Genomic DNA, 20,810 nt, shown 5'->3' with positions numbered 1-20,810 from the left:
ACAGGTGCCTGGGCGCCCTGCGCTGGGCGCGCGGGGACGGCGAAGTTCCTGCCGGGCCGGTGGGGGCTGGTGGTGTCCCCTCGCCAGCCCGCAGGGTCCGGAGCGTCCGCGTCGTGCGGCGGGCACGGCCCAGGTGTCCGGCCCCGGCGCGGCCCCTTCAACTCTTTGTGTGGGCTGGGGCGAGGGGCGCCGAGACCGTCCTGCCGTTCGGGGAAATGGGGCGTGTGAAGCGCTTATCGGAGCGCCAGACCCACAGCGTGTCCCAATAAACCGCCTGCATGATTGATTGGCGCGATAGGGAGGTGTAATTTAGCGGGGCGAGTGGACAGAAGTTGACCTACCTAGCTGCCTCGCCGCCCGTGCGCGCGTGGGGGAGGCAGCAGCGTTCGGCGTGGCCCCCGCCGGCGCCGGGGGCACAGTTTTGGGCTCAGGGCTGGAAGGGGGCGAGCCCGGGCGAGACCCCTGCGCGCCTTCCCCGTGGTCGTCCCGCCTCTGGGAAAGTTGCTGGCAGCTGCTGCCCCTGCGCCGGGGCTGGGGGCGGTGGACGGACGGCACCGGGCGGGCGTGCCTGTCCTCTGGCCGGGGCCGGGGGCGGTGGACCGGGCGGGCGTGCCTGTCCTCGGGGCTGGGGGCGGTGGACGGACGGCGCTGGGCGAGCGTGTCTGTCCTCGGGCCGGGGCCGGGGCCGGCTGTCCTCGGAGCCGGGGGCGGTGGACGGCACCGGGCGGGCGTGTCTGTCCTCGGGGCCGGCTGCCCGGGGGCCGTGCCCCTGCCTTGCCGCGTCCGCGTGGGCTGTTCGCGCGCAGATGCGCGTCCAGCCGCCTGCCCCTGTTCTCTGGCCGGGCGGAGGGCTTTGGGGTCGCGCTGCCGTGCTGCTGGTGTGTTTGTTTAGAAGCGAGCGGACGGAGTCGAAGTACGGTTTTGCAGGAAGGGACCTCTGCTTACGTTGCTACTTGTTGAAGCAGAAACTAAAAATACAGCCGGGGTGTGGAGGCAGCGGTTTGGGCGTCTGGGGACGGGCGCACCGAGTTCTGCTAACGCCGAGCTGAGTTGTGCGGCTGTGCCGGTCCTTAGGGAATGCGGCCGCCGAGGTGCTCGGCTTCGAGTTAGGACGGAGAAGACGGAGTGTGCGCGCCTGGACCTCGGCGTTGTCTTAGTCCGTTTCCTTAGAGAAATGAAAATGTTTTGATTTACATCTCTCAATGCAAAGTGGCTTCCTTGTTATGTTTTTCTAGAATTTTCTGACACAGTGTCACATTGCTTCTGGTTTAAAATTTGCTTGACGTTTTAAAAACACCTAAACAGACAACTCTGCAAACAATAAAAAGCATGTTTTCTGCTACCTCGTGGTAAGTTGTGCTAGGGAAGTGATGTTTTAATATTGCAGTGGCTAACATAAAGCTGTTTTTAAAAAACTTTTCACTGTGGAAAATACATGACAATTGACTAGATGACTTAGGTATTGCGTTTGTCGCTCAACTTTGGCAATTTTTTTAAAAAAAATAGCTTCCATCCGCTGGTTCACTCCGCAGGTGCCGCACAGCTGGGCCTGGGCCAGGCTGCCACGTGGGTGTCGGGGACTGCGTGCTCCATCATGTGCTGCCTCCCTGGCACCTCAGCCGAGGGGCAGGCAGGGCCCAGCCCGGCTCCAGTGTGAGAGCCCCAGCTCTGACAATGATTAACTTACAGTTAAGAGCAGTCTTGTACCTCCTCCCCCAAACTGTATTGTTTTGAAGCAAATCTTAAACATCATATCACAGTGTCAGAGATTTTGACCTTTACCAGAATGCTCCTAAAATGTGCTTTTAGAAGAATCAGTTGTCATTTTGTTTGCTGGGCTTCTCTCTCTGAACAGATTACTTGGTTACTGTGCAGTGGGGAAAAGACTAGTAGCTGAGGTAGTTTTGATCCAGTGCTTTCCCGCCCTCAAAGTCAGATCCCAAATGTGGCCTTGCTTCTCTGTGTGCAGAAGTAGCTCTTGAGCCATGAAAGACTAATGAAGAGCCGTCAGAAAGACAGATTTCCTGTCCCTTGTTGCTGGAGACCTACCTGCTAGGCCCCTTTAAATAGGAGCTTTGTGTCAAAGTTAGACCCCAGCAATTCACCATGAAACTTCCCAAAGTTTGTTTAGGTGGTTGTGTAAATATACTGCCATCTCCTTAAGTATTAAGCAAAGGATGTTTGATTTCAGAATCTTTGTAGAATTGTTTTCCAGAGAGTCCCCATCTGCTCTATTTACAAACAGCACATTATTAGTAATTATGAGTGGAACCTTAAGTTTTGTGACTAGTATGAAATCAAAATAAGTGTTCATATTTTTCTTATTTAAAAAGAGATCTCTCCTAGAAGTTTTATAAATATTTGCCATTGTTACGTAATTTTCAAATTTCTGTCCTGAACAGTGCTAGCTTTTTTGACTTGTAACATTGTTATTTCAGTCTTGTGGGTTTTCATTGATGCTTGATGAGGCATACAGTGGAAACGTTATATATTATATTTTAGTTACTACAGCCTGGGAGATGGGGAAATTAAAATTAATCTGGGGAAAAATCTATTTAGTATCTAGGGAAGGACAAAAAACATTTTTTAAACAGTGTTTAGTGCTTCCCATCAGGCTTACCAGTAAAACTTTTAAGTGTTTAGAACTGTTACCATAATTAGTTGCTTTAGGATAAATTGCTGTCTTTTAAGATTCAGCCAGAAAACCCACTTATACACAGATTATTTTAAGTTTAGAAATGAACGTGACTCACAGAACTTTTCCTCCCGACTCTGAAGTCCAAACCGTTGATATTATTCTGGGGGTAATCATTAAACAGCGGCCTAGACTTGCTTTTTCTCAGAAAGGGAGTTTCTGAGCCATCAAACATGTTTAGAGAATTTTATGACAGATTTGTTTTACTCTAGACCCAAAACAGGTTGTTTTAAATTAACTTCTGGTGGAGAGCTCTGTGGTTGAAATGCTCCTGGGGTAATTTTCTGTGTGAGCATTTCTTTAAATAAACCTTCCCCCAAATCAAAGTCATAGCATTTATGCTATCCCAAAAAATATAAATTGCAAGTTAAAGATTGAACTGTGAGAAGACATGTTATTGCTATGGTTACTTTCCCTTAACATTTTGAGCATACAACAAAGTTTTAGGAAATTTTAGTGTGTACCTCTATAAATACCACTTACTTTAATATTCACATTTTGCTATATTTGCTTTATCCTGTCTGTCCCATTTGTCCATCACTTTTTAAAATCCATTTTATTTTTTGATATATTTCACAGTAAATTGCAACATCAGCATATGAAATGCTTCAACATGCATATTTATTATAGTTAATTTAAAATTGTGGAAGGCCTGTTAGGTATTCTCAGATCTTCAGGAACCAAGAACTTTGTTGATTTTTATTTCCAGTTTTGCTTTGGCTCCAATGCTCTTTGCTTTTAAAAAGACAAATTGTTTAATAAACTTTGCTTCAGGGTACTCATCTAAAAATCAGGTATTACGAAACTTGAAAAATGTTGACCAAATCCTTTGTGCCCACCTACTAAGGCAGTAATAGGATTATACATATATGGGTATGTTGATCTTATTAAATACCTCCTGATGAATAGCTTGGCTATCTGGTTGATAACTTAATGCTCTGAACTAAAAAAAACCTTACTGCAAAATTTAAAAAAAATGGTAAAATGGGAAGTTACTCCAAATAGATTATTTTTTAAATATTTATTTTCCCAAAGAATGCTGAATAAAGTTGATGTAAAAATGATTTATGATACTAGGTAAGTTCAAGTAGAAACAGAATCTCTGTAGACTGTTAATTATATTTTCTGGGATTATATATGGTCATTTATTTGTTAAAAGCCTGTATTTAGGGGTCTTCCTCAAAGTACATTTACTGGAAAAAAGAGAAAAGTCTATCCAAGAAAGTATTGTCTTTCGATTAAAAATTGGTCTTCTAAATATTAAATCTGTTGCCCATCTGGCTTTTGTGTACTTGGAATCTAATTTGGGAAAGAAGTGTGGTGACTTTGTGGGTTTGTAACAGTAATGGAAATAAAATTGGCCATTGTATCATAATATGATGGACGTTTTTTGTCCTGTTTCCCAGAGTATAGAGGCTTGAAAAAAAATATTTCAGTGGCCTGGGGCCTTTTCCCCCTAAATGAATATAATTGCTGAGGACGAAACCCTCATTAGATTGCCTCTAAATTTGATATAGCTGTTGGCCTGGGTGCCCAGTGAGTGAGTTGATTTTAGTCAGCATGTTCTCTGTTCCCATTTAAATTTTTTTACAAGTTGCATGTAGCTATAAGATTATATTTATAGATGTTTATGTGACCAGGGGCAGGATAAGTGAATTTGCTGGATAATAATACTTGCTACTATTTATTGAGCTCTTACCATGTGCCAGGTTAGAATTACAGGGTGAGAGTTATTTGATGCAGAAAAGGAATCTAAAAGGTCAGATTGAATTTGTTTAATATAGAAGCTGCAGTTCGTTGAGCTCTTTCGTGATACCAGGGTTCAAAGTAGACCCTTTATGTCTGACAAATACTCAGCAGCACTTTTGGAGAGTTAAGGGTCATAACAGTGGAGGATACCTAGGCCCTGGGAGGCTTGGTAACTGGGCAGGGCCCCAAGCCAGGAAGTGGTAATACCAGAGCTGGCTCCATAGTCAATGTCCTTTGCGCTGAACCACACTTCGACTCTAATTATGCTTAGGTGCTTTTTGTTTAGGATAATTGTTTCTGCTTATCTGTAGTACCCCACCACCACCACCACTTGCCAACCCACTGGCACGGGGATGAATTTTGTCTACAATTTTAGATCAGTTTGAACGTCTTGTAAAGAATGACAGTCTTTTGGATGGGCTCTTGAAATAGTTTCAAGATTTACAGTTTACATTTGTTTGTTGAGTCAGAGTGAGCCAAAACTTTTAAGCTGATTCATAGGTTGGGAGGGGAGGTTTAGAGGTAAATGTAGAAGGTGGATATTTTATTAACTTTTGTGTGAGGGATGTTATCTCTTAAATTATTAGTAGAATATCGAGTTTGTTAAAAATTATTTAGGTATAGTCATGGTTGCTGCAAAGAAATTAGTTTCTTTTGCATTATGACACTCTGGTTTATTGGAGCTGAGTTAACTTAGCTTCTGGTTAACTTTAAATAAGGGGTAAGAGGATGTTGCTGTGTGTGCTTTCCAGTCATTTCTGACATCCCGTTCCTGGCCAGTGGTGTTGGTAAGAGTATTTGATGTAACTTTCTGTTTGGTATTGAACTGTCTCGTGAGCATTTTTTTTTCTTTAAATTGATGATCTGAATCAGAATTCTCCACTCTGACAGCTGTGTTCTCTTATGGGTAGTGCTAAAAGGCTGGATCAATGGGATTAAACTGCTTTTGGACTTTTGCTGCTAGAGATTCCATTCTCTGTTCAGCCTCCGTGGAGAGGACCATGTAGTCTGTAGTGACATAAGTGTGTCTCATTAATCGTGAAAAGGAAATGTGTGTTCTGGGGGTGAAGTGAGCAGATAATTCTGCTTCAGTTGTTACTGTATTGGCTTTCCTGAGGACTAGCTTTGTGATGTAAGTAGGTCTTTTTTCTTTTTTAAAAATTTATTTATTTTATTTGAAAGCCAGTTTACACAGAGAGGCAGAGGAAGAGAGGTCTTCCATGTGCTGGTTTACTCTCCAGTTAGCTGCAGTGGCTGGAGCTGAGTCGATCTGGAGCCCGGAGCTTCTTCCAGGTCTCTCATGCGGGTGCAGGGGCCCAACCACTGGGGCCATCTTCCACTGCTTTCCCAGGCCACAACAGAGAACTGGATCAGTAGTGGAGCAGCCGGGACTCAAACCAGCACCTATAGCGGATGCCGGCAATGTAAGAGGCAGCTTTACCTGCCACAGTGCCACCCCCCCCGCACCCCTCCCCCGCAGGATCTTATCTGATTGTTTCACATAGTTGCTGTTTGAAATCCTTACTTTTTATAGATTAAAATTAACTGAGACATGAGTTTTCTACTTTTGCAGATTCCACCCTGAAACAAGTAGGGCCATTGTCTGCTGATGCGCTGTAGTGTTATGCAGAATGCCAGGCAGTGTGTCCTCTGTTAGAGTTATTTTATGTGTCATGAGTCTGAGTGTTCTTGGAAGCTGTGCTCTTTGTTGCACAGTTGAACCAACCTGTTCATTACAGTCCCATGTAGTTAGGTAAGGAAGTTTCCTTTTGGTTTGTAGCAGAGTAAACTGTTATAGTCAGTAATGTTTATTGTATGAGTATTTCTAGCTAGTAATTTCCCTGTTGTTTGAGAATTTATTAAACTACTAAACAACCTTTTTGACATGAGCCTTTCTAAACTTTGCTCCATTTTTTAAAACATTTTTAAAAAATAATTATTTGAGAGGTAGAGTTACAGACAATGAGGGGGAGAGGGAGAGAGAGAGAAGGGAGGGGGAGGGAGAGGGGAGGGAGGGGGAGTGTGAGAGAGAGAGAGAAAGAAAGAGAAAGAGAGAGAAGGAGGGAGGGAAGGAGGAAGGAAGATAGGAAGATCTTCCTTCCATTGGTTCACTCCCCAAATAGCAGCAATGTCCGGAGCTGCACCGATCCAAAGCCAGGAGCCTCTTCCTGGTCTCCCATGTGGGTGCAGGGGCCCAAGGACTTGGGCCGTCTTGCACTACTTTCCCAGGCCACAGTAGAGAGCTGGATTGGAAGAGGAGCTGCCGGGACTAGAACTGGTGCCCATGTGGGATGCCGGCGCTGCAGGTGGAGGATTAACCTACTGCACCACAGCACCGGCCCCAACATTTATTTATTTATTTATTTAATTAATTTATTTATTTATTGACAGGCAGAGTGGACAGTGAGAGAGAGAGACAGAGAGAAAAGTCTTCCTTTGCCGTTGGTTCACCCTCCAATGGCCACCGCGGCCGGCGTGCTGTGGCCGGCGCACCGTGCTGATCCGATGGCAGGAGCCAAGTGCTTCTCCTGGTCTCCCATGGGGTGCAGGGCCCAAGCACTTGGGCCATCCTCCACTGCACTCCCTGGCCACAGCAGAGAGCTGGCCTGAAGAGGGGCAACCAGGACAGAATCCGGCGCCCTGACCGGGACTAGAACCCGGTGTTTTGGCGCTGCAAGGTGGAGGATTAGCCTAGTGAGCCGTGGTGCCGGCTTTTTATTTTTTTTAAAGATGTATTTATTTGAAAGGCAGAGCTATTACACACAGAGTGGGAGAAACATAGATCTTCCATACCCTGGTCACTCTCCAGATGCTTTCAATGGCTGGGCCTGGGCCAGGCCAAAGCCAGGACCCACAAATCTCCCCTGTGGGTGCAGGGGCTCAGGCACCCTCCCCGGTACATCAGCAGGGAGCTGGATAGGAAGTGGAGCAGACAGGACACGAACTGGCACCCATATGGGATGCTGGCGTCCCAGGCAGTATCTCAACCAGCTGTGCCACAGCAAAGGTCCTCTCCTTTTTTTCCTTTCTTATAATGTATTTTTTTTTTTTATTTAAATTTTTGACAGGCAGAGTGGATAGTGAGAGAGAGACAGAGAGAAAGGTCTTCCTTTGCCGTTGGTTCACCCTCCAATGGCTGCCGCGGCTGGCGCACTGATCCGATGGCAGGAGCCAGGTGCTTATCCTGGTCTCCCATGGGGTGCAGGGCCCAAAGACTTGGGCCATCCTCCACTGCACTCCCTGGCCACAGCAGAGAGCTGCCCTGGAAGAGGGGCAACCGGGACAGAATCTGGTGCCCCGACCAGGACTAGAATGTGGTGTGCCGGCGCTGCTAGGCGGAGGATTAGCCTATTGAGCTGCAGCGCCGGCCATTATAATGTATTTTGAATGTGATTTATTAATAACATAATCAGTTAAGGTATATCCTGATAATGTTTAGCAGCTAACTTTGGTGTAGCAGATATAGTTTACAAGCATTTCGCCTACATTACTAGTTTATCTACCCAATAATCATGTGACTGCTGTTTTATTAATTTGAAATTAGGAGGGGCCAGCGCTGTAGTGCAGCGGGTTAAAGCTCTGGCCTGCAGCGCCAGCATCCCATATGGGCGCCGGTTCGAGTCCCAGCTGCTCCTCTTCCGATCCAGCTCTCTGCTATGGCCTGGGAAAGTAGTAGAAGATGGCCCAAGTCCTTGGGCCCCTGTACCCATGTGGGAGACCTGGAAGAAGCTCCTGGCTTCGGATCAGTGCAGCTCCAACTGTTGCGGCCATCTAGGGAGTGAACCATCGGGTGGAAGACCTCTCTGCCTCTCCTCTCTCTGTGTAACTCTGACTTTCAAATAAACAAACAAATCTTCAAAAAAAAAAAAAAAAGATGATTGATTTAAGGGCAGAGTGACAGAGAAGGGGAGAGACAGATCTTCCATTTGTTGATTCACTCCCCAGTAAGCGCAATAGCCAGGACCAGGCCAGGCTGAATCCAGGAGCCAGGAGCTGCATTCTGGTCTCTCCCACATGGGTTGCAGGGATCCAAGTACTGGGACCACCTCCTGCTGCCTTCCCAGGTACATTAGCAGGGAGCTAGGTTGGAAGCAGAGCAGCTGGAACTTGAACCTGCGCTCTTGGTATGAGGTATCTGGGATGAGTTATCAGTGTTGTACAAAATAAGTTTTTTAAAATTTTTCAATGTAATTACATTCACATCATCACGCATATATGGTAAAGACATTCATGAATAAAATATTTAGCCGGTAGTTACAGGGTCAAAAAAAAAAAAACACACCCAGAACTTGGAAAATCAAGCTTATGTGATTGTACAGCCTATGATATCCAGGTCTTTTAAAAACTTATTTGCTAGGTTTTCATAGCTCTCTCAGGAAATGATTGAGACTGAAAGAGGGAAGTTCTGCTTCTCTGAGGTACGTGTCTGCGCTGTGCGCTTTGCCCAGTTCCAGGCAGTTGTCTTTTGTGTTCTCGACAGTGTGTGGCTTCAGCCCACAGCACTGTGCTCTCAGCAGCGTCACTTTCAGATTTCCTAAAACATGAACGGTATGTCTTCAACCACAGAAAAAAGACCTGCCCAGGTACATAGTTATTGTGTCTTATTTTCCAGGGGTTTCCTAACCACATAACCTCTCAGAACTGAGTGAAAACAGCATTGTTCCTAGAACGCCCTGTCTTTAATGTGCACATAATTTGACTTTACAATTTCAGGCATAAAGATTTTTATTTATTGGAGAGGTAGAGTTACAGACAGTGAGAGGGAGAGACAGAGAGAAAGGTCTTCCCTTCATTGGTTCACCCCCCCCAAATGGCCGCAATGGCCAGAGCTGCGCCAATCCGAAGCCAGGAGCTTCCTCCGGTCTCCCACACTGGTACAGGGGCCCAAGGACTTGGGCCATCTTCTACTGCTTTCCCAGGCCACAGCAGAGAGCTGGACTAGAGGAGGAGCAGCTGGGACTCGAACTGGCGCCAGTATGGGATGCCGGAGCCACAGGCAGAGGATTAACTTTCTGCGCCACTGTAGATTGTAATTGATGTTACTTTTGAGTAATTCTTCAGTGACTTGTAGAAAATGATTTTTACTTTTGGCAGTAATAGAGAAACAGAAGATATTTCTTGCTGTTTGGTTTTTCCTACCCTTGATTTAATTAGAAAGTAGATGCAGGGAGAATTGTTGGCAGGTATGTAAAACCCTCTGGCCAGCACCACCCTAAAAATGTGGAGACATGAAAACTGACCACCTAAGTTATTATTAAACATAACTTGTTTAATAGCATCTTGGTCATAGACACTTACAGTTTGATTTCTTTTACAGAGGCTTTGATTTCTCAGATTGTTTATGCTAAGCTTGGTTTTCAAACTTAGAAAACTAATTCATCGTTGTTTTCTGTGGTGAGACAGTTATGAATCATGCTCCACTTGCCACTGGCAGCTTGTGACCATCCAGGGGAAGGAGGAGAGTTGTAAGAGTGTTCAGGGTTTTGCAGTTTTTTAGTTAGAGCACTGTAATATATACTACCTGCAGTAAGACTACTGTGTGTGAGTGTGTGTGTGTGTGTTTAAAAGCTTTACTTGTTTGAAAGAGTGACAGAGATCTCTTTCATGAGCTAGTCCAATCCCCAAATGGCTGCAACAGCTAGGGCTGGGCCAGGAACCAGGGACTTAATCCAAGTCTCCCACATGGGTGGCTGGGACCTGAATACTTGGGCGACATCCACTGCTTTTCTAAGTGAATTAGCAGGGAGCCAGGTCGTAAGTGGAGCAGCTAGAACTCTAGCACTGCTTTGTGTTTCTTCTTACTCTCTCTCTCTCTCTCTTTTTTTTTTTTTTTTGACAGGCAGAGTGGATAGAGAGAGACAGAGAGAAAGGTCTTCCTTTGCCGTTGGTTCACCCTCCAATGGCCACCACGGCCAGCGCACCGCGCTGATCCAATGGCAGGAGCCAGGTGCTTCTCCTGGTCTCCCATGGGGTGCAGGGCCCAAGCACTTGGGCCATCCTCCACTGCCTTCCCGGGCCATAGCAGAGAGCTGGCCTGGAAGAGGGGCAACCGGGACTAGAACCTGGTGTGCCGGCGCCGCTAGGCGGAGGATTAGCCTGTTGAGTCATGGTGCCGGCCTCTCACTCTCTTAAGAGCTGAAAACATAGCACTGTGCCCTATCTCTCAGGTAGTAATTTTTGACCAGCTAACCCACCTTTTTTTGGGATTGAGGAAATTGAAGGATCAGGAATTCAGAGGAGTTGTGCCCCTGTGCATGGATTGTACTCATTCCACTGAATTTGTATAATGCTTTTCTTTAAAAAAAAAAATTATTTATTTACTTGAAAGGCAGAGTTACAGAGAGACAGAGGTCTTCTACCTACTGGTTCACTCCCCAAATGACTGCAATAGCTGGGGTTGGGCTGGGCTGAAGCCAAGAGCCAGGAGCTTCCAAGTCTCCCACATGGGAACATGGCCCCAAGCACTGAGGCCTTCCTCTGCTTCTTTCCCAGGCGCATTAGCAGGAAGCTGGATCAGAAGTGGAGAAATCAGGACTTGAAACAGCACCCATATGGGATACCAGTGTCCCTGGTGGCAGTTTAACTTGCTACGTCATAACGCTGGCCCTATATACTTTCTTTTCTTTTCTTTTTTAAAAATTTATTTGAAAGAGTTACAGAGAGAGATGGAGAAAGAGATATCTTCCATCCACTGGCTAACTCCCCTCAACAGCCAGGGCTGGACCAGGCTGAAGCCAGGGTCAGGAGCTTTATTCAGGTCTCCCTTGTGGGTGTAGCGGCCCAACTACTTGGGCCATCCTCAGCTGCTTTCCCAGGTGCATTAGCAGGGAGCTGGATCTGAAGTAGAGCAGCTGGGACTTGAACCGCTGTTCATATGGGAAGCTGGCACTGTGGGCGGTGGCTTAATCCTCTGCACCACAGTGCCAGCTCCACCCATATGCTTTTATTGTCAAAGAACCATCATGCAGCCATATTTCTAGGTAGATGGCACATGGTTACAGACTTCACTTTCTTGAATTTTTTTTTTTTTTTTTTTTTTGCCAGGCAGAGTTAGAGACAGAGAGAAAGGTCTTCCTTCCATTGGTTCACCCCTCAAATGCCCCCTCCCTCTGTAACTCTACCTGTCAAATAAAAAAATAAAAAATCTTAAAAAAGTACTTCAAAAAGTCTGTGGAAAGTATAATTAAAATTCAATTTATTTTGGTGCAAAAAAATTTTTTGTTTTGACAGGGAGAGTGGACAGTGTGAGAGAGACAGAGAGAAAGGTCTTCCTTTGCCGTTGGTTCACCCTCCAGTGGCAAAAATTTTTTTTTGAAATCCATGTATAGTTTTTTTAAGTATTTATTTATTTGAAAGAGTTACACACAGAGAGAACGAGGGGCAGAGAGAGAGAGCTAGAGGTCTTCTATCCTTGGGTTCACTCCCCAACTGGCTGCAACAGCCAGAGCTGCACCAGTCTGAAGCCAGGAGCCTCCTCCAGGTCTCCCACGTAGGTGCAGGGGCCCAAGGACTTTGGCCATCTTCTGCTTTCCCAGGCCATAGCAGAGATCTGGATTGGAAGTGGAGCAGCTGGGACTTGAACCGGCACCCATATGGGATGTTGGCACTGCAGGCGGTAGCTTTACTGGCTACGCCACAGCACCAGCCCCATAGATTTTTTTTGTATATATTTTCTATGAACTTTCTGAAGTGCCCTCATGTCACATAGTTCTACTTTTAAAAAATCTGAAGCAGATCATGAATACTCAGTTTGGTTTTAATGTTTTAAACATTTTCCAGGGGGTTGGTGCTCTGTGTAGTGGGTAAAGCTGCTGACTACAGTGCTGGCCTCCCATATGAATGCCGGTTCAAGACCCGGGTGCTCCACTTCTATCCAGCTCTGCTATGGCCTGGGAAAGCAGTAAAGATGGCCCACGTGCTTAGGCCCCTGCACCCATGTAGGAGACCTGGAAGAAGCTCCTGGCTCCTGATTGGCCCAGCTCTGGCTGTTGCGGCCATTTAGTGAATGAACCAGCAGATGGAAGATCTCTCTGCCTCTGCCTCCTTATAATTCTGCCTTTTAAATAAATAAATCTTAAACAGCATTTTTTGGGGGGCTGGCAGTGTGGTGGTCACAGGTTGGAGTCTACTGGTCCACTCACCAAATGGCCACAGCAGCTGGGGCTTGGCCAGGAGTGTCTTCCACGTCTGCCACATGGGTGCAGGGACCCAAGCACCTGGGTCGACTGCTGCTGCTTTCCCAGGTGCATTGGTAGGGAGCTGGATCCTAAGTGGAGTGGCCGGGACTTTAACAGATACCCATATTGGCTGCTGGCACTTCAGGTACAGGCTTAATCTGCGCCACAGCTGTTGACCTCAATATTTTTCTGTGTTTTCATATATTTAGATTTTTAAAAACCATATTTGCAAAAATAATGTATGTTTGAATTCAGTAATTTTTTAAAAAGATTCTTCTGTTTATTTGCAAGCAGAGTTACAGAGAGGCAGAGAGAGAGAGAGAGATCTTCATCTGCTGGTTCATTCCTCAGATGACTGCAATGGCCAGAGCTGCACCAATCTGGAGCCAGGAGCTTCCTCTGGGTCTCCCACATGGGTGCAGGGGCCCAAGGACTTGGACCATCTTCTGTTTTCCCAGGCCAGAGCAGAGAGCTGGATCAGAAGTGGAGCAGCTGGGTCTCCAACTGGTGCCCGTGTGGGATGCCGACACTTCCGGCAACGGCTTTACCCACTATGCCACAGTGCCGGCCCCTGAAATCTGTAATTTTTAAGAATGTTTCCAAGGGAAAAGGAGACAGATGCTTGATAAACTTTTGGTTTTTGAGAGTGAGCTGGCATTGTGGCATGGCAGGTAAAGGCACTGCGTGCAGTGCCAGCATCCTGTATGTGTGCTGGTTCAAGTCCTGGTTGTCCTACTTCCCATCCAGCTCTCTGCTAATGCATTTGGAAAAACAGTGTAAGATGGCCTAAGGGCCTTGGCCCTTCTACCCACATTGGAAGACATGGAAGAAACTCTTGGCTCCTGGCCTGAGTCTGGCCCAGTACAGAAAAGATCTATTTATTTGAATGGCAGAGTTGGGGGGGGGGGTGTGCAGTCAGACTGTGAGAAGGAGCTTCTATCTGCTGGTTCACTCCCCAGGTAGCTGCAGTGGCCAGGCCGAAGCCAGGAGCTTCCCATGTGGGTGGCAGAGGCCCAAACACTTGTGCCATCTCCTGATACTTTTCTCAGGCTATTAGCAGGGAGCTGGGTTAGAAGTGGAGCTGCCAGGACACTAACCAGGCCATATGGGATGCCAGTGTCACAGGTAGCAGCTTTACCTGCTACAGCGCAGCACTGACCTCTTGATAAAAGGTTTTTTTTTTTTTTTTTAAGACAGGCAGAGTGGACAGTGAGAAAGAGAGAGAAAGGTCCTCCTTTTTCCGTTGGTTCAACCCCCAATGGCCGCTGCGGCCGGCGCACTGAGCTAATCTGAAGCCAGGAGCCAGGTGTTCTGGTCTCCCATGCGGGTGCAGGGTTGGGCCAGCCTCCATTGCACTCCTGGGCCACAGCAGGGAGCTGGACTGGAAGAAGAGCAACCGGGACAGAATCCGGCGCCTCAGGACAGAATCCGGCGCCTCGACTGACCAGGACTAGAACCCGGGATGCCGGCGCCGCAGGCGGAGGATTAGCCTATTGAGCCGCAGTGCCGGCCAATAAAGTTTTAAGGGAAGACTTGAAAATAAGTTTACAGCTTGTTAGGCTGACACTTTTGGGGTATAGGAACACCTTTGCTTTAGCAGGTGTGATGGTTTTTCTTGGGTGACCAGTTAATACTGAATTTTCTTTTAGGAGGTGTTTGTTTAAATTAATTGTCCAATGGTTACATTTGTATGGAAATAAAGCCCTTCTTTGCCCACCTGGTGTTGAACCAAGTATGAGACAGGAGGCACATTTACTCACTTGTATTGGATGCAAGGGTTTTTAGGAGCCTGGGCTGTTTCCAGACATTCTTTTTGGCTAATTTTATTGTCTTGCAAGTGAATATGACTTCTCAGAGCTAATTCTGTGTTGTCTGTGTATTGTTCCAAGTGCATACTGGTTTTTTTATTTTTTTCTTTTGGTAAAATAGTTTGGTCATATTTCTTTTAAAGAACCTTTTATTGTGTGATGTTAAGATATGTGGGCCTGCTGTTGAACATTATTTGCTTGACTTTGACTTCAAAGCAATTGTTTTGTAAGTGATTATGTAAGATGGTAGTGATTGACATGCTTGTATGTGTAGCTGTCCTGCCTACAAGTCACTGGCTTGGTGTTTTACATGGTGAGAAAGGACAGACAGTTGTGGGGAGAGTTGCTTACAGGAAACATGGCACTTTGAAAGATGTGTTGGGCCGGCGCCGTGGCTCACTAGGCTAATCCTCCGCCTAGCAGCACCGGCACCCCGGGTTCTAGTCCCAGTTGGGGCGCTGGATTCTGTCCCGGTTGCTCCTCTTCCAGTCCAGCTCCCTGCTGTGGCCCGGGAGTGCAGTGGAGGATGGCCCAAGTGCTTGGGCCCTGCACCCGCATGGGAGACCAGGAGGAAGCACCTGGTTCCTGGCTTCAGATTGGCACAGCGCACTGGCCGCAATATGCCGGATGTAGTGGCCACTTGGGGGTGAACCAACAAAAAAAAGGAGGACCTTTCTCTCTCTCTCTCTCTCTCTCTCTCTCTCACTGTCTAACTCTGCCTGTCCAAAAAAAAAAAAAAATGTGTTGGAAAGGAATGGGGTATTTTGGGCATATTTCAAGGCTGTGGAAAACGACTTTATGTTGTAGAAAAAAGGATTTATTCCTTAACATTTTGTTGTTGTAGACCAAGTTTCTCTGGGAGTGGAGCCACTCGCTGAGGACAACAGACTAGGGGATTTGTAATTGGTTGCTTAAATATCTCTTCTGTGTCTTTGAGGAAAAGTTTAGCAAATAAGTTCTTTCTAGCATTGAGCATAGTACAGTCTGCCATTTTTGTTGAATATTGAATGAGTGTCTCATAATTGTTTATTGCTGATGCTTTATCTGTGTATCCCTGTTTAATACCAGATTTACCAGGAGACTTGCATGAGGAGTTATTTAGTGACATGTATGTAGATGTATTAAAGTGTTTCCAAATTGGAAAGAATAATTTTTGGTTACTTTTTTATGTTTTTGCTATTTTAAGATTATTTATTATTTTGTTATTTTAAGATTATTTATTTGAAAGGCAGATAGGGAGAGACAGAGAGGAATTGCTCTTCATCTGCTGATCCAAATGGCTGCAACAACTGGGTCTGGACCAGGCTGAAGCCAGGAGCCAGGAGCTTCATCTGCATCTCCCATGTGGGTGGCTGGGCTCAAGTTCTTGGGCCGTCTTCTGCTCCCTTCCCAGGTGCATTAGCAGGAAGCCAGATCAGAAGTGGAGAAGCTGCGACTCAAACCAGTGCTCCAGTGTGGGATGCTGACGTGGCAAGCCCTGGCCTAGTCCGCTGTGCCTCAACACTGGTCCTGTTTTTGTTTGTTTGTTTGGTAAATCTTGGGAAACATCATTTATTATCAAAGAATTATGCAAAAGTATAGATACTGTAGTCTAAGTCCTAATTTTAGTTTAAAATTATTTATTAAAATGTTTTTCATAATTACTTAAGTAGTTATTTTATACCACAAAGGTTTAGCAGTCTGTTAGTTGAAAGTGAATTAGTCCAAGCATTGCTGCAGATAGTTTTGTAAAACTGTAGAAGGATTTGCTTTCCTTTGTATTAAAAAATCACTCACACTGTGTGCTCAATATTGTCTAGTCTTGGTAGATACACTGCTGAATGAGGAATGTACTTTTTGTGCCCACTTTTTAGTACATCATGGTAATTAAAAAAAAAAAAAAAAGCTTTTGGAGAGTACAGGTGCCTCCATCCTCCTACCTACAGCACATAAAAAGTACAAAGTGGTAGCTACCAGCAGGTGAGTTCACGTAGCAGCTGCCAGCAGGTAAGCCCACATTTATGAGAATAGTTTTTCCAAAGATTTATTTATTTGAAAGAGTTACAGAGAAAGAGAACTAGTTTCCATCTGCTGGTTCACTCCCCAGATGGCTGCCAACACTGAGCCAGGTTAAAGCCAGGAGTCAGGAGCTTCATCTGGGTCTCCTGTGTGTGTGGCAAGGGCCCAAGGACTTGGGCTATCTTCCAGTGCTTTTCCCAGGCCATTAGCAGGGAGCTGGATTGGAAGTAGAGCAGCTGGGACACAAACTGGCACCATATGGATTGCAGGCATCACAGGCGGCAGCTTTACCCACTTTATCACAACGTGGTCCCATATAAGATGATTTTTGTATCCCTAAGCTAATAATAGGACCTTGGGGGGAATTTGGAATTAAGGAATCTTAAATGAAATGTAAAAAATTCTCATTTTTATGTTACTTGAAAGGCAGAGAGACTGATACAGATTTTTCCATTCACTTGTTCACTCCCCAAATGCTCACAAGCTAGAAGCCTGAAATTCAAACTGGGTCTCCCATATAGGTCACAGGGACCAAGTACTTGAACTGTCACCTCATTGGTTGTGACCATCAAAAAGTGTTTCCAGACTCTGCTGGATGTTCTCTTGGAAAACAGAACTTTCCCTTTTTGAGAACCTCTGCTTTACATTCTGTTTTGAAACTTAGATAAATAGAAGCATTAAATTAGTAAGTGGCTAAAGATTTATTAGCAAATGAATACTGTTTGTCAGATTTTAGCATCATGTTGAAAATTTGAAGTTTATAAAGTACACAGTCTTTTTTAGCGGGTTTAAACTTTGTTTTTGGAGTTGTGAACTACTTGTTTCAGCCAGTTGTTAGACATAACCTTTCAGGTCAACTTGAGGTTAACATTTTTGGGGGCAGCCTTATTTAAAGGCTGTTCTTTTAACTTCTATAAAGCCTACGTATTTATCACTGTGACTGGAAGCGCTGGCAGTGGGCTTATTTTAGACAGCATTAGCCAAAAGAGATCCCTTTGGGCCCCACCCTTTCTAAATTTAGGCTTCCATTCAGTCTCAGACTCAGAGCTACCCTGGGCAGAATTGAGTTACTCCTTCTGGGATGGGGGTGGACACTTAGCAGACTTGTGCTTTGGCTTATTTTATATCTTTGTGTGTCTGATATATCATTTGAGAGGCAGAGACAGAGCTCCCATCTGCAGGTTGACTCTAAATGCCTAGCGACAGCTGAGGCTGGACCAGTTGAATCTGGGAGCCAGAGGAGCTCAGCTTAGGTCTCCCACCTGAGTGACCAGAGCAGTCACTTAAACTGTCACTTGCTGCCTCCCATGATCTGTGTTAGTAGGAAGTTGGAGTCAGGAGCCAGAGCCTGCTATCAAACCCAGGCTGCTCCAGTCGCTCTGCCTGGTACCTTAACCCCTAGCCTAAAGGCCACCCCAACTTTAGCTGATTTATTGATCTTGTGACCTATGTTGGTATTAAGAAGTTGAGTACTGTAAGTCATTTTTGTTATAAATAATGCTCTGAAGACAGATTTTAGAAAGTGGGGAAGGGAGGCCGGCGCCGCGGCTCAATAGGCTAATCCTCCGCCTTGCGGCACCGGCACACTGGGTTCTAGTCCCGGTTGGGGCACCGATCCTGTCCCGGTTGCCCCTCTTGCAGGCAAGCTCTCTGCTGTGGCCAGGGAGTGCAGTGGAGGATGGCCCAAGTGCTTGGGCCCTGCACCCCATGGGAGACCAGGAGAAGCACCTGGCTCCTGCCATCGGAACAGCGCGGTGCGCCAGCCACAGCCCGCCTACCGCGGCGGCCATTGGAGGGTGAACCAGCGGCAAAAAGGAAGACCTTTCTCTCTGTCTCCCTCTACTGTCCACTCTGCCTGTCAAAAATTGGAAAAAAAAAAAAAAAGTGGGGAAGGGAGAAAGTAAAACGAGGGTGGGGAGGGAAATCTTTCTATTTTGGCAGCTGAAGGAGAAAAAATCCTGTGAAACAGGGTCCTGGCTGACTTCTAGATGGTTCTTGACACTGGCATCTTGTCTGCTGACCATTATCTAGGAATCTTCAGTGGACCTCTTCTGTTATTTTGTTCTGATTCCAAAAGTAAACAAGGAACAACCACACACTATTGGATTTTGGTGAATGAGGTAATGTTTCTGTCCTGTTGCAGCTCAGTTTCTGTGAGTTTTGCAGTCCTTCTTTGCTCTCAGCGAGAGAGAATGTGCCAGGACCCCTCAGGCAACTTAACTTGCCTCAGTCATTTATCTCTTCCTGGAGATTGGGCATTAAAAATCAGTTTGAGGCTTTTAAAGTTACAAGCAATTATTCTGTGATTGGTTGGTGTTTGAGAGTTTCTGCTTTGGTTGGCTATTTTCTGAGAAACCTGTCATTTCTGATTTTTGCTACTGGTTGTTTTGAAATACTTCTGACTGGCTTAACAGGCTTTCCCTTTTTTGTGGGATGGCCATGGAAATGAACAGAGCTATCCTTGTCTTTAACTTGCAAAGAAGTTGAGATGTATTTAGAAATGATGCCTTTGCTACCTTCCTAGCTTGCAAGATCCAAGATGCAGTCTCCTGTGCCCCTGCTGCAGCCTCATCAGCACGGTTGCCAGTGTAAATCTCTGTTCTCTCTTTCTACTTGAAATAGTGCAGATGCTATAGAATACTCTTTGCTATACACATCATCTTAGTATAAGGAGCCTTGATGTAATAGGTTTCTTGTTTAGAGTCCCATTAAATGAGACGATCTCAAATGCCTTACGAAAACACACCTTTTGTCGTCACAAGAACAAAGAGATAATAGAAGTAGAGATTCCTGCATTCCTCAGTCAACTTACCATCTCGGGATGCCAGGTCTGAGCCTGTGGCCCTCAGTGGAAGCAGTGTTTGTTACCTATTAATGGGATTACTAATCCAGTTTTCATTCAATTTCTCTTAATTTTGAGACCATAAATCATCATATCTCGTGATATGAAACACCTCTACATACTTTAAAATTTGCATTTTTAAATGTAAGTGTAGTTTGCAGTTCTTAAATATTAAATATTATTATACCCTGCTGATTCTCTTCGTAAAATGAACAGAGCATGTGGTTATTGTAAGTCATTTAAAAAAAACACTGGGAAAGTCATGAGGCCAGGAAACTTACTGTATTCCAGTTGAAATATATTTGTATATCAACATAGCTACATGCTAAATGGGACTGTTTTTATAACGGAGCAGGTGACACCAATTTTGACTGAGTATTGGGAATTACATATCTCCTCTATAATTTACCTTTTTATTTTCTTTCCCTTACAATTTTTAGGTAGAACTTTAGACTTCATAGCCCTGAATTAACCTGCACTGAAAGCTGTTTACCTGCAGTTGTTCACTTTTATTGAAAGTGACCATGTCTCAAGTTCAAGTGCAAGTTCAAAACCCATCTGCTGCTCTCTCAGGGAGCCACATACTGAGCAAGAACCAGTCTCTTCTCTCACAGCCTGTGATGAGTATTCCTCCTCCTGCTAGCTCTCTGCCCTCTGAAAGTGCAGGTAGACCCATTCAGAACTCTGCTTTACCCTCTGCATCTGTTACATCTGCCAGTGCAGCTGCAGGTAAGCGTATGGATCCAGGTATCTTCTTTTTCAAATGTTTTCCGGGCCTGTTTCCTGATCTGATAAGTAGGTTGCAGATGTAGGGAACGCTTGGAAGCAGAAGAGATTATTACCACCCCTGCGCTTCCTTATCCCTGATGCAGAACAGTCTCGTGTTTGGGGTTGACGGAAGGCCTCGGTTGGTGCACTGTTTGTAAGTTGAAAGAGAATTAAAAACTACTCAAACTGTAAGACCAGCCTGCTAGAAAGTAGTGGCTGACAGGAAGACCTGAACAATAAATACCACTTTGGATATTCATTGTTGTGTGGGGAAATTCTGCTTTAAAATTATTCCCCAGAACTGGCAAGGAGCTCTTGTTTGTGCAAGCCCCTTTTGTATGCCTGTAAGGACTTTACTTCAAGCCAGGCAGCCAGATTGACTGGAAAGCATTGGCATTAGCTGATTGTTGGAGCCAAGTGAGTTAAGTCTGGGAGATTCCAGAAGCCTTTAGTGAGGACTGGTTAGAAATTTAATGAAGCAGAGGTTTTTAAAAATGAAATAAGCTTGCAAACATTCAGATCTGATTATTAGAAAAATGAACTAAAGGTACTCATTGCTTAGAAAAGACTTGAAATGTGGGAGGAAAAAACTTAAAAATAATATTCTAGGTCCCTCCCTGCCCCAGTGGCAAGATCCATGAAATCAGTGTGGTATCAGTGTGGGATTTCCATCCCAGATTCCTCTCAAGCCCTTCCTTGAACCTAACAGTTTCGTCCTCCTCCCTCTCCTTCCCTTGTGAATCTGTTTCTGCTCTCAGCCGCACGTCATCGTC

At 45.5% G+C, this 20,810-nt stretch overlaps 1 protein-coding gene across 4 annotated transcripts in view; it reads left to right on the top strand.

Moving 5' to 3' along the window:
* STAU1 (staufen double-stranded RNA binding protein 1) overlaps positions 1 to 20,810 on the top strand; it is a 69,969-nt gene that overhangs the window by 452 nt on the left and 48,707 nt on the right. For 3 of the 4 annotated variants that reach the window (XM_062204332.1, XM_062204330.1, XM_062204331.1), the window contains one exon: positions 19,710 to 19,998. The exons of the other annotated variant lie outside the window; for it this stretch is intronic. In XM_062204332.1, coding sequence (XP_062060316.1) covers positions 19,794 to 19,998 — 205 coding nt within the window. In that variant the 5' untranslated portion in view covers positions 19,710 to 19,793. Of the gene's footprint in view, positions 1 to 19,709; positions 19,999 to 20,810 lie in introns of those variants that run through there. 4 annotated transcript variants of the gene reach the window in all.

The sequence above is a fragment of the Lepus europaeus genome, chromosome 10 (assembly GCF_033115175.1).
Source record: "Lepus europaeus isolate LE1 chromosome 10, mLepTim1.pri, whole genome shotgun sequence".
NCBI lineage: Eukaryota > Metazoa > Chordata > Mammalia > Lagomorpha > Leporidae > Lepus > Lepus europaeus.
Note: the sequence above shows the minus strand (reverse complement) of the source record. Positions and strands in the feature narration are given on the sequence as shown.